The 13,018-nt window shown below is 40.8% G+C and overlaps 1 protein-coding gene across 1 annotated transcript in view; it reads left to right on the forward strand.

Annotated features, from left to right (window-relative positions):
• BCKDHB (branched chain keto acid dehydrogenase E1 subunit beta) overlaps positions 1–13,018 on the forward strand; it is a 237,392-nt gene that overhangs the window by 82,266 nt on the left and 142,108 nt on the right. Inside the window, exons 5-6 of the mRNA XM_040350008.1 lie at positions 2,575–2,730; positions 7,644–7,752. Coding sequence (XP_040205942.1) covers positions 2,575–2,730; positions 7,644–7,752 — 265 coding nt within the window. The remainder of the gene's footprint in view (positions 1–2,574; positions 2,731–7,643; positions 7,753–13,018) is intronic.

The raw sequence follows: 13,018 nt of genomic DNA on the forward strand, positions 1-13,018 counted from the left end.
TATGCTGGTTGTCAGGGAGCCAGCACCTTCTGGTGAAACCTTTTTTGTTAAAGAAAAAATTTAAAAATGCCCCATGATGTAAGTTGCCAATTGCATCCTCCAGTGATGCAGGTCCTTCCTCCTGAGATTTTCCTGGCTTCAAATGGCATCTGGGTCCCGGCCACTAAAGTAAACTAAGCAGTGTGGTCACCCAGGTGACATCATTGGCTAAATATAGACCTATTTGGTCAATGTTCTCACATTTGTGACCCAACCCCTTTATTTATGTTCGTTGCTGGGGACCAGATATGTCCTGAGAGAAGTAAGCGACTGGATTGGAGGTGTACCTTTTAGGTCCCCGCTGCTAAACTAAACAAAGGGGTAGAGGCCACCTTGGTGACCGCAATATCCGGTGGGCACGTATGATGTCCACCCAAGATGGGAAACCTCCAACTTGGCCATCATTTTACAATATGCCTGCTGAGAAGCTGTTCAAGAAAACATGAGCGAGTAGGCAAAACACATTTATTTCTTATGGGATTCATGTTTAACAGGTCATAAGAGTGGAAAAATTCAAAATCAAAACATGACCGCAAGCAAACAAATGAAATTACCCCTGTACAAAAGTTTGCACACCATTTTCCCTCAGTTGAAGTGTCCTTATCTCCCACCCTTGCTTTGGATAGGATAGTACAAGCAAGGTCAACTAAGGGACTAATTTCTGTAACATATACAGTGCATGTAGATACATTTTTATTGAGGTTTCCAATCTGTTCCAAAGCAGGGTAGGAACAGGATATCGGTCCTATCTCTGAGGTTTGGGAAGAGATCCTCTGGTTCCTTCCCCCTTGCCTTTTGCTCTCCATCGCATAGATTGACCCAGATCTTTATTCTTCGCAGGGTATATAGAACCCCTGAATTTTTGCATTCTATAGGCCAGAGATCTGACCCAGCCTGTGCCAGATGTAGTAATCCAGGTATACATCTTCTGTAGCGGTGCCCCAAACTCCATAGATATTGGGAGGAGGTGGTTGGCACGCTTAATGGGTTCTTGGATGTAAATTTTTTGGTTGAACCACTTAAATGCCTATGGGGCTACCTTGATTCCTCTTTATACTGCCCCTATGTTGAATACCATCTTGCATGCTCTTTTTTTTTTTTTTTTTGGCCCGCAGACAAATTGACCTTAAAGCGGTTGTATACCCGCCACAATTTTTTTTTTTTTTTTACATCTGAAAGGCATAATGAGCTAGTATGCACCGCATACTAGCTCATTATGAAATACTTACCCTGGAACGAGGTGTGCAGAACTTACCTGGTCCACGCTGAGCGAGATGTCATTTTGCCTCGGCGTGTCTTCCGGGTGTCGCCGCTCCAGCGCTGTGATTGGCTGGAGATGCGATGGCGTCACTCCCGCGGTGGCACATTGCGAGGGGAATATCTCCTAAACCATACAGGTGTAGGAGATATTCTTTATACCTAAATGTAAGCCTTATTATAGGCTTACCTGTAGGTAAAAGTGGTAGTAAAGAGTTTACTACCACTTTAAGTGGGCCTCTCCATATCCTCCAACTTTTATCTGATTTTGATTTTTGACCTAAATGGCCTTATTTCTTTTGAAAAACACACACATTTTTTAAGAAACTCAATAATGAAGTTTTCTGCTATCTGGTCACAATGGATTGAGGCTATGTCCCCATTATTGGAATAGGCAAATTTAAATTATAAATATTCTTGTCTATATACATTTTGGTGTGTTGTTTTTTCTTTTTTTTCCTTTTTATTTATTTTTTCTTGTTGGATTTGATGGTCATATGTAGTTGAGCTCATTTAGTAATTATAATTCTCTGCTAATATGTTTACTTTTTGCATTTTTGAAGTCCTGTGTGTTTTGTATGCTATGTTTATATTTTTCAAGATTGACATTTTAATTAAATAAAATTTGATGGGGGGGGGGGGGGGGGGCTGGTATCTACTTAATTTGGTCCATTGTGTTCAGTATATATCCATTTTGATTTGTAGGATGTCTTTGCAATCTCCAAGTCCAGAGATGGGTTTACTTGAATATATCTTTACTAAAAGTTGAGTTACTCCATACTATAGGTTATGAAGCTAGGAGCCCATTGTTTTGTGTAAATTGTTTTTTCTATAATTCTACATTCTACAAAACACAATAAGATCACATAGTCACTACCATGACTGCCAGTCATGGTTATCAAATGTAGGCTGGAGGTTTATTCACAAAATAAACCTCATTAGCCTGCATATGCCTCCTCAATGTACCTCTACTTAATACTATAATTGTCTGATACAATTTACTTTTATTATAAAAGTATTAAAAATCAGTTCATAAAAAATAAAACCTGTTTTTTTTTCACATTCTGCATTATTTGTCATCCTATAAATAATGGCGAAAGGTATTTGTTAAAACCATGTACCAATAAAACCTTTCTATGTTGTTTAAAATACTGAGTAAAATGTTTTTGTTTGACAAATGTCAGTTATTGTCATGTTAACCTGTGCATTATGATACTGCTACATTTGTTGTGAGCAATTTTATTTGACTACTGAAATATTTTTTTTTTTTTTTTGCAGATTGTAAATGAAGCTGCAAAGTATCGATACAGATCTGGTAATCTTTTTAATTGTGGGAGCTTGACGATAAGAGCACCGTGGGGCTGTGTGGGACATGGTGCACTCTATCATTCACAAAGTCCAGAAGCTTTTTTTGCTCATGCTCCTGGCATTAAGGTAAAATATATTGTGTTTGGGTTCTAAAATCAGTGAAATGCCTGCACACCAACAGTGTACATCACTAAAACCTTTGATCTTATTTAAGAGTTGGACAAATCCTTGTAAGGTAGGACTGGTGATAAAGGAATATCTACTGCACACCAACCTGTTACACAGGGCAGATTCAGACCACAGACCCCTACAGAGGCTCACTTACACGAATACAGAGTGTACAACGGGCCCTGTGTTGAGTACCTGGCCCTAACTGCTAACCTGCTTTTATTTACCTGAGCAGGCAGATGAGATTAGGGGGCAAGATTCCCTAACCCTTGTTGTTTAATAATTGTTTTAAAGCAGAGTTGCTAAAATAAAAATATTAAGTCAGCAGCTACAAATACTGCAGCTTCTTACTTTTGATAATCGGACACTTACCTGTCCAGCGATGCAGGGCAACGAAGCCCCGCTCGTCTCCCCCTTCCTCTCCGCCGGCATCACTACTGTGGGCGCCCAACTCTGGCTTCACAGCCAGGCACGCACTGCGCATGCGCAAGCCACGCTGCGCACTGTGATTGGCCGAGCAATCCTCTGAGACCTGTGACGTGGAGGGGGAGAAGTGACCTTCCTTTTGGCGGTGTCCAGGGAGGAAGTGGGAGCTGAAACCCTCTAAAAAGGAGGGTTTCTGCCCCCCGCCCCCCAAAAAAATAACATGCCAAATGCTCTAATAAATAGCCCAATTTTTATAAAAAAAAAAAAAAAAATTCTCAGTCTAGGCCGATACGTATTCTTCTACATATTTTTGGTAAGAAAAAAACGCAATAAGCGTCTGGTTTGCGCAAAAGTTATAGCGCCTACAAAATAGGGGACATTTTTTTTTTTACTAGTAATGGCGGCGATCTGCGATTTTTATTGGGACTGCGACATTATGGCGGACACATCAGACACTTTTGACACCATTCACATTTATACTGCGATCAGTGCTCTCTCCCTGACAGGACATGGATCTGTGTGTTTACACACACACAGATCCACGTCCTTGTAACCGCCGATCGCGGGTGCCTGGCGGACATCGCGGCCGCCAGGCACGCGCATCGGCATCTCAGTGATGCGGCGGCCACGCGCGCGCCCCCCCCAGTAGCTGGAGGCCAGAAGGCCGTATATAGACGGCCTCCCGGCAATTGGCATCCACACTGCGGCCGTACAAAGTCGTACGGCCGGCAGGAAGTTGTGTGTGTGTGTGTGTATGTATGTATGTATGTATATATGTATATATGTATATATATATATATATATATATATATATATATATATATATATATATATATATATTTTTTTTTTTTTTTATGTATGCAGTACATCCACTGTCTACAATTGGTTAAAGCAAAATTTTACTCTCTCAAACAACATTGACTATTTTGAATCCTTGTGTTGCTAGCGACAGGAAGGTTTAATACATTTACTTGTTTTAAACTTTTTATTTTTTTATTTCTTTAGTTACTTCTTGGTTTTCAGGGTTAGGCAAATTATGTCATACATCCCAGGAATCTTCAGGAGGGAGGAGTGTTTTTTTTTTCCAGCTAAACACACTCTCTTGCCTGCATGCTTGAGCGAAGGGCAGGTGGATTCCAGGAAGTAAATGCTACATAAATTATCTGTATATCTGTTCACAAATGTGCAACAATCAAAGATATATAAATGAATAAATTCACCTAATAACCCTCCTGTTCTTTGTACCATCAAGTGTATCATAAACCTCCTTCCATGAACATAGTTTTTTGGAAAACACAAATGAATAAAGGTCTTCAAGTGTCTGTTAAATTTGTCACAGTTTCTAAACCATGTGAACTGTGTACTCAAAATGGAGATCTTAAAGCGGGGGTTCACCCTTAGAGGGCACTTTTCCCCCTTAGATTCCTGCTCGTTATTACTAGGGGAATCGGCTGTTTATTTTAAAATATGTGCAGTACTTACCCGTTTACGAGACGCATCCTCTCCGTCGCTTCTGGGTATGGGCTTCGGGAATGGGCGTTCCTTCTTGATTGACAGGTTTCCGAGAGGCTTCCGACGGTCGCATCCATCGCGTCACGATTTTCCGAAAGAAGCCGAACGTCGGTGCGCAGGCGCAGTATAGAGCCGCACCGACGTTCGGCTTCTTTCGGCTACGAGTGACGCGATGGATGCGACCGTCGGAAGCCTCTCAGAAGAATGTCAATCAAGAAGGAACGCCCGCTCCCGAAGACCCATACCCGGAAGCGACGGAAGAAGATGCAGCTCGAAAACGGGTAAGTACTGCACATATTTTAATACAAATAGCCGATTCCCCTAGACCGAACGAGCAGGAAGCTAAGGGGAGATTTATTTTTTTTTTTTAAATGGGTGAACTCCCGCTTTAAGTGGTTCTAATCTGTTGTGCCACAGTTCATACATAAAAACATACGTATTTTCCTGTGCAAACTTGCAATGTGTTCTCCTCAAAGTGTTTTCAGTAAAGTTCATTGATTTTGAATTCTAAAGCCCAATACACACAATCGGATTTTCTGCGGACAAAGCCTCTGAGTTTTGTCCGAAGGGCGTTGGCCATGAACTTGTTGTCGGCCAACAAACACAAAACATGTTTTTTCAGCTCTTTAGCGCCACCTTTTGGGCACCTTCTGCTAATGTTGTGTTGTGTTATGTTGAGCATTGAGCTTTGGACTTTTGTGTGATGGACTTGTGTACACGATCGGGTAATCTGACAACACACAATTGTTGGACTATTTTAAAGCATGCTGTCCCACATTTGTTGGTGGAAAGTCCATACGTCACCTGCCCTTACCCAAGATAGCCACAGTCAGACATGCTAAGGGGTGTTTTTCAAAGTGATTTCCCAGCAAAAATAAAGCATGAAGACATGGATGGATGGGGGAAGTTTGCTTTGAATATTAAAAATGAGTTGCATAGCGTTTTTGGTTTGTGGTGGTTAGATGCATTACAGTATTAAGAAGAAGAACATCCGACGGGTTTTACTTCTTTTGCTCTGTGCAAACCCTGCGAATTAACCGCTTAAGCCCCGGACCATTTTGCAGCTAAATGCCCAGGCCAGGTTTTGCGATTCGGGACTGCGTCGCTTTAACAGACAATTAAAACTTGAAATTGAAGCTTTAAGAAAACCTTCAGTGAAAAATATGTAGATTACTATTGCTAACCTTTCCTTCTGAAAATGCTAGTTCCCTGACTGTCAATCTTCCACTACCTGGACCTCAGAATTGGTCAGCGAAGCCCTGCATCAAATTTGAACCAAAAGTAGGGTATGGGCAAAAGGGGAATGAGTAGGTTTAGTCATCACCTAAGGCTCTGAAGACTAAGAAGGCCTTTTACCACCTTTTACTTTTATGCACTCATTTAAACATGTTGAAGCTTACCAATCCTTAGATGTGGTGACTACATTTGTTTTTTCTTTTTTTAGATTACCGTATTTATTGGGGTATAGCGTGCTCCCGCGTATAGCGCGCACCCCTAAAGTTGCCCCGAAAATCCTGTGAAAAAAAGATTTTTGTACTTAGTTTGGTGTCTTGCACGGCGGCCTCGCTGGGTCCGGCGTCCGTCTGCGGCTTCGGGTGTCCTCTTCGTCGGGTCCGGCGTCCTCTTCGCTCGTTTCCCGCGCCGAGTTTGAATACTGTGCCGGCATATACCGAGCGCAGTATAGTCGGCAATGCTCGCGCTGACGTCCTGGACGTACAGGACGTGAGCGCGAGTTTAGCCGAGACTGCCCGACTATACACGAGTGTACTGCGCTCGGTATATGTCGGCGCAGTATTCAAACTCGTCGCGTGAAAGCGGGTATCGGCGTATATCGCGCACCCACGATTTTGCCCTGATTTTCAGGGCAAAATAGTGCGCGGTATACGCCGATAAATACGGTAGATTTAAGTTGAATGTTTGACATGTTTGGTATCTACTGTATTTCCTCGGTACAACCTCATCTATTTTTTTTTTTTTTTTTTTTTTTATATATAACCACAATTGGGTAATCTATTGTGTTTTTTTGTGCACTAAAATTAACTTTTTAATCTTTCTTAGGTTAATGGGGAAAGTAAACCTGCAGCTTAACCACCTATAGTTAATTATCTTAAACCACAAATGTAAAGAGCCCTTAAAGTGTAACTAGGCTCCAAAACAAAAATTTTACCCATTGCGACATTCTAATTGTTGAATGTGGTGGCTGTTGAGTGTTTTTCCAATTTTTTTATTTCTTACTTGTGACCGGCCAGTAACACCGCTCCTGTCTTTAGGGTGGCTACATTATCTCCTCCACTGTATCTTTTGGAGGAGCAACATCGCCCCCCTCAGACAGCAGCATTGTCAATCAGTAGAGAGGGTAGTGTTAGATGGACTTTACAAAAGTGACTAATAATTTAAAGCTGAACTCCGGTACCACTTATTAAGCAGTAACAACTGGAATACAAGCTTTACATTAATGAATAAAAACTGATAGTTTTAAACACCCCTTTCAGTGTTAAATTGTTTTTGTTTCAGTCCTCTAACTGCTACTTTTGGTGGACAACTTGATCTGTTAAATGAAATTGGGGGGAAAAAAACACTAAATCACCAGGTTAAAATTAAATAAATGCTTAAAAAAGAAAACCAATGCAGTCACCACATCTTTTTGGTTTAATACACTTTAAGTTGCAGAGGTCCCTGGGAGCCCAAAAGCAAGGAACTTTACAACCTAATTGAGTGCATTTGCTAGCACCTCTGTATTTCTGTGCCTCAGTTTTGCTGGTAGTTTCCCAACTTTAAATGGCACACAAGTTCGCTTAAAGTCTCAGAACATCAAGAAATTAAAACGGCATGTGTAGCTTACATCAAGTCTGAACAAATGTTGTCCATTTATTATATTGGCCTCTACACTATTTGGCATATGTATTGATGTAATACTGTTCTGTATACTGCAGGTTGTCATACCCAGAAGTCCAATCCAAGCAAAAGGCTTGCTACTTTCCTGCATTGAGGATAAAGACCCATGTATTTTCTTTGAACCCAAGATACTGTATAGAGCAGCAGGTAATGTTTGCCCATAAAGCTTCCGTGTGTAGTAATATTGCCAGATTTTTTCATTGGCACTGTATAATAAAATCTTTGGCTAAATCCTTTTGCAATACATGATGGACAGCAAGTGTGTGCAACTGTTTTAAATTAAAGCAGAATTGTGTGCTTTGGCTATTAGCCGTTGCCTGACTTATTCCTATTTTCCTTGGCTGGGTCTTCAGATTTAGTCATTTTTTTGCTTTAAATTTAGTTAAAATTTTTCTTTTTGTAAGAGGCACATAAGATTTTGTTTAAGTGCGTTTTTTTTGTTGTTTTTTTTAGTAGAAGTTTGTACAGTAATTGTCAAATCTTCTTTTTTTTTTTTTTCGAAAGACTCTCTTAAATCTTTTTTTCAGATATGATTGCTGTCCTCTATGGTAATCTTTGTAAATTACAATACATTGTACTGGTAATTCATGTGCTTGATTTAAGCACACTGGCATTGATTTTGGCCTATGTCTCGTGCTGACAGTGCTTTGGTGCTTGCACAAATGTTTGTCTGACAAGGTACTGTTTTGTATTTGGACTTTAGCCCAGAAGGCTGAGCTGGATCCCTTTAACTACCTTTTCACTGCGGAGAGGGATCTCCTGGAAAATTGCTTGCCATACAGTACTAAGCAAAGGCATATTTTAATCAAATTTTAAATCCATTTTAAACCCATGTAAAGGTAAGGCCAATGTTCTCTTTTTAGGCCTCTTGCCCACTGCGGATTGAAAATGCTTGGTACAGCTTATTTATTTACTGCGCTAAAATACAGCCCATTCATTGTAATGTACCTATGCACACAGGTGTGTAAACAAGCATGGTGTATTCTTCAGTTACAATTTTTTTTGAGAAATCTGCATTTTTGGTCAGTAATTTACACCTCTTGCACGCAAATGTGTGCTGCATTCACGCTTTCGTGCGCACAAATTTACAGATTTGGCCATTGAAATTGTTGCTACAAGAACAAGCTTCTACGCACACACGGAAATGTGCGCAAATTTGCGTGAAAATTACGCAAGCACATATATTCGTAAAAATACATTAAAAAAAAAAAACCTCTGAAAAAGATGTTCAAACAGAAGTATCAGGTGTAAGAGGCCTTATAGTTTCCTGGATGCTAAATTGCAATAAAATAAAAAGACCAGATCTAGCATCAAGCAAAAAGTATAATATAGCTCTAAAGAAGAAAAATAATAGCCAGTTTATTGCTAAATCTTAGCTGTTGTAATGAAGAAACTAGTAAAAAAAAAACAGGTGTGCAAACTGAGCACATCATTATAATTGTGTCTGTATAGCCAAAAGAGTTTCTACATTAGTAGCTCACCATACAGCTACTATGGGAACCAGAGCAAAATGGGCTGGCAAGCATCCTGTTCTGTAATGGTTTATCCCCCTACTAATATTCAGTAATGAATCTTTAGTGCAAGCTCATCCATTAGGTTACCATGAGAGCAAAGAGTAGGAAGAAATATTGGTTAGTGTTATACAGTGCTACAGGTGAGATTGAAGAAGGAAAAAGGGACACACTAAGTGCTGTATCCATAAGTAATTGTAAAGTAACCCAGTGATCTGACACACATAGAAATATAGAAGATAGCTTTTTTTAAAGGAACACTAAAGGCAAACATGTTATACTCACCTCCACTGTGCAGCTCGTTTTGCACAGTGTGTCCCCTAACCCTGTCTTCTGGGGTCCCTCGGCGGCTGTCTCGGCTCCTCTTTGCAAAAGCTTTCCACCTTCAAGCGAGCTTGCATGATGGAAAGCTTTTGCGAGTGTGCTCCTGTGATACAGCGCGGGCATAGCCGCCGACTATCACTCGGCCCCGCCCCCCGGCGCGCCGCGTCATTCGCTGTGATTGACAGCAGCGCCAGCCAATGCCTGTGCTGCTATCAATCTGTCCAGCCTAGCCAATCAACGGCCAGGCTGGGAACCAAAGAGGATCACGTGGACGCGCGCGGGACTTTCGAGGGGTCAGGTAAGTAAAACGGGGGTTCGGGGGCGGTACCGCCGGATGTTTTTCACCTTAATGCATAGGATGCATTAAGGTGAAAAAACATTTACCTTTACAACTCCTTTAACATAATTATCTAAACAATACAAAACCCACTATTTCTAATATCATATTTGGTCAATTAAACACACACATCCATAGCAATTGCAGGGAAGTTGTATAAACAACCCTTTCTCCCAAAAGAAAGGAAAATCAAAGAAAAACAAGCGTATTCGCACATGTTCATAAATGTATTTGCCCCAGTGGGGGGTACAATCTGTATCAACCAGATCAAAACGCATTTAACATTGCTCCCTCCATATTGTAAAGTGGTATTATATAGCTCATGGCTGGATATTATTGAAGATTCCTTTTAAAGTGGGGATCCTTATGTTCTAGGACTGGTTTGAAATGTTAGATGTTGTTCAAAGTCCATTAAGAGATCTCATGGATAGGCAAAAATCCAGACCACATGTGGACAGTGTCGACCCCGTGTGGCAAACAATGTGATGGATTCTTTAGGCTGTTATGTAAAATTAACCCAGCTGAGGGTGATATAATGGGCCACTACACGTGGTTAGTAACCTGTAAAGTCCATAAGGGTATCCCATGTAGGATCAGTCCTTAAATGTACAGCTTGGAATGAGTGAAATGGTGGCTTATATAATGAATGTCGTATACAACTGGGAAAACTCCCTGGGAGGGATGTTCTTCCCTTTTTATTGGCAAATGAATGAAATAGGAGAACTTCTACAACTATGTTTTTTGTTCTATGCAAAAAAGGGGGGAGGTTGGGACTTTGGATGAAGCACAGTTAAGTGCCTCCATCCCGGTATTGGGTAAAATCAAGAGGGTAATTGGGACTTTAAATGAAGCAATAGAGTAGTGGAGGTAAAAATAAATAAATATTGTAACATGAGTCTAAGGACAGTAAATAAAATATTTCGTATATACATAATTTACATGCACAAAACCTTCACATGATGAAAAGATATATACATAGCAGCATATGATTGCAATATTGGGTATATAAAAGATAATTGTAGAAAATAATATGGCAATAAATTGCCAAAGGCAACATGCTCGGCACCCGCATATGAACCTAGGTAGATCCACCAAATAATATATAGCAATACGTAATAAGTAGGTAAGTGGAATTCCATATGAGATGTAACTGTAGCATCAGATATAGCTCTACGCGTTTCATGGATATGTCCACTCGTCAGGAGCAGATGCAGCAGAATTCCTGGGGAATATTAGAGGGTTTTAATGTTATATAGTAAGCCAATATAAATAAATCAAAATAATATAGATATTAGATAAATCATGGATAATCAGCCAAACACACTCACCAACCTAGACAACGAGTGCAGCGTGCACAAATGGTGCTCCCAGCCCACCTTGCACCATTTGCTGCATGCTGCACTCGTTGTCTAGGTTGGTGAGTGTGTTTGGCTGATTATCCATGATTTATCTAATATCTAGTTCTACTATAAGGTCTCTACTATCCTTTGTGACCAGGTATGCGCCCTGATGACGTAAACACTACGAAACCTACGTCAGCGGCAATACCTGGTCACGTGTATACTTCCATTCCCGGCCACTGTGAAGACATTCGAACCGGAGGGAGTAACTTGTCGCGGCTGGAAAGCCTGATCGAATGGGACCCCTTCAATATCAGACACGCCTGCAGCCCCAGTGCCGGGAGGGCACTTTTAAATGTAAGAGGCCATCTGGCTATTTTTATATGTTCTATTTTTAAATAAACGATATCACGCTATGGGCACCTTTTTGTTTTCTGTTCCCGGCTACATTCCGAGTATGAGGCTATCATTCCAGATCCAGTTTTTCCCCATATGTGTGCAGGCACAATCCTGCAATAGCTCTATGTGACTATCTTTTTAATTAAAGAAGTCATCTCCAGTTGTTAAGCGCATTTTATATTCTGAGCACCTCGGGTGAAGATGTAAAAACTTATCTTGGTGAAGGAATTTACTATCACTTTGGAATAAGACATCAAGATTTTCTGAGGCATTTGGCTGAATTTTGCATTGGACTTATTGTATTGGGACTTTTTATATTATATGTCAATTGCATATGTCAATATATTAGAGCACATGGGTGACACACATATTGTTCACTAAATATTATGTGTGTTGCAAGCCTTTAATTTGTTAAGATACAAAGTTTAATTGGCAAAATTATAATACAGCAGATTTTTGTAGATCAGTATTTTAAATTTGAGAACCAGCAAAGACATCCACAACATTTTTCAAAAGTTAGAGGACAGCAAAAGGTGGTGTACCATAGATATTCACCACACCGGTCTCTAGTTCTCCTTGATCTACTCTGCTCTTTTTGCTCTACCGAAGTTTCTAGCACATTTGCATTGTAAAAAAAACTTGTGAGTACTAAAAATGGCACTTCTCGCTCCTCCTCTTCGGCGAGTGCCCTCATAGAGAGCCGCTTTCTGTGGGACTCTCGTGGGGGGGGGGGGGTTCGCTCCCGCGGCACCCTGTCCACGTCAATTGACCCAGATGGTGCGGCTTTGCTCCACCTCCCTACTCCCCTATCGCAGAGTTTGATTGACACCATATGGAGCCAATGGCTCCTGTTGCCATCTATCTGCCCAGTAAAGAAGGACAGAGCCAGGAGTGCTGCTGCTCTTGTGCACATCACTGGATCGAGATGGGCTCAGGTAACTATAAGGGAGCCATGGGAAATCCTCTGGCACAGAAGTTTTTTACCTTTATGCATAGAATGTAGTTAAAGAACCTTCAGCCTTTACAACCACTTTAATGGGTGCGTTTGAAATGCTCCGTTGCCTACCTTGTGTTAAAAAAATAAATAATGATGTGAAGAAAAGCATAGTGTCATGTATACAGCCCTGTCTGGCTGTATTGTTACAATTCGGATTGGGTGGCCGGGGCAAAACCACAGATCAGGTGCCTGTTTTACTGTCATCCTTCTAAAAGAGCCCATGGTGTCTAATAACTGTTTTGGTGTGTAATAAGATACGGGTCATAAAGAGCTGTTTAATATATAGTCGTTTTTAGGTTTGGCAAAAAATGACATTGTGCCTGAAATAAATGTTGGTAATAATAATAATGCTCTATTTCCATCTGCTGTGATTATCTGACTGTGTGCTCCTCCTATGGCGTCGGGCGTCCGCTTTCTGCCCAACTGCGATAAAAGATGCTGTGCTTTTGCTGTGTTCACTTCTGTTTCATATAAAAGTTCCTTTTGTCATTAGTGCCCTATGCTA

This window comes from Rana temporaria, chromosome 4, assembly GCF_905171775.1.
Source record: "Rana temporaria chromosome 4, aRanTem1.1, whole genome shotgun sequence".
Taxonomy (NCBI): domain Eukaryota; kingdom Metazoa; phylum Chordata; class Amphibia; order Anura; family Ranidae; genus Rana; species Rana temporaria.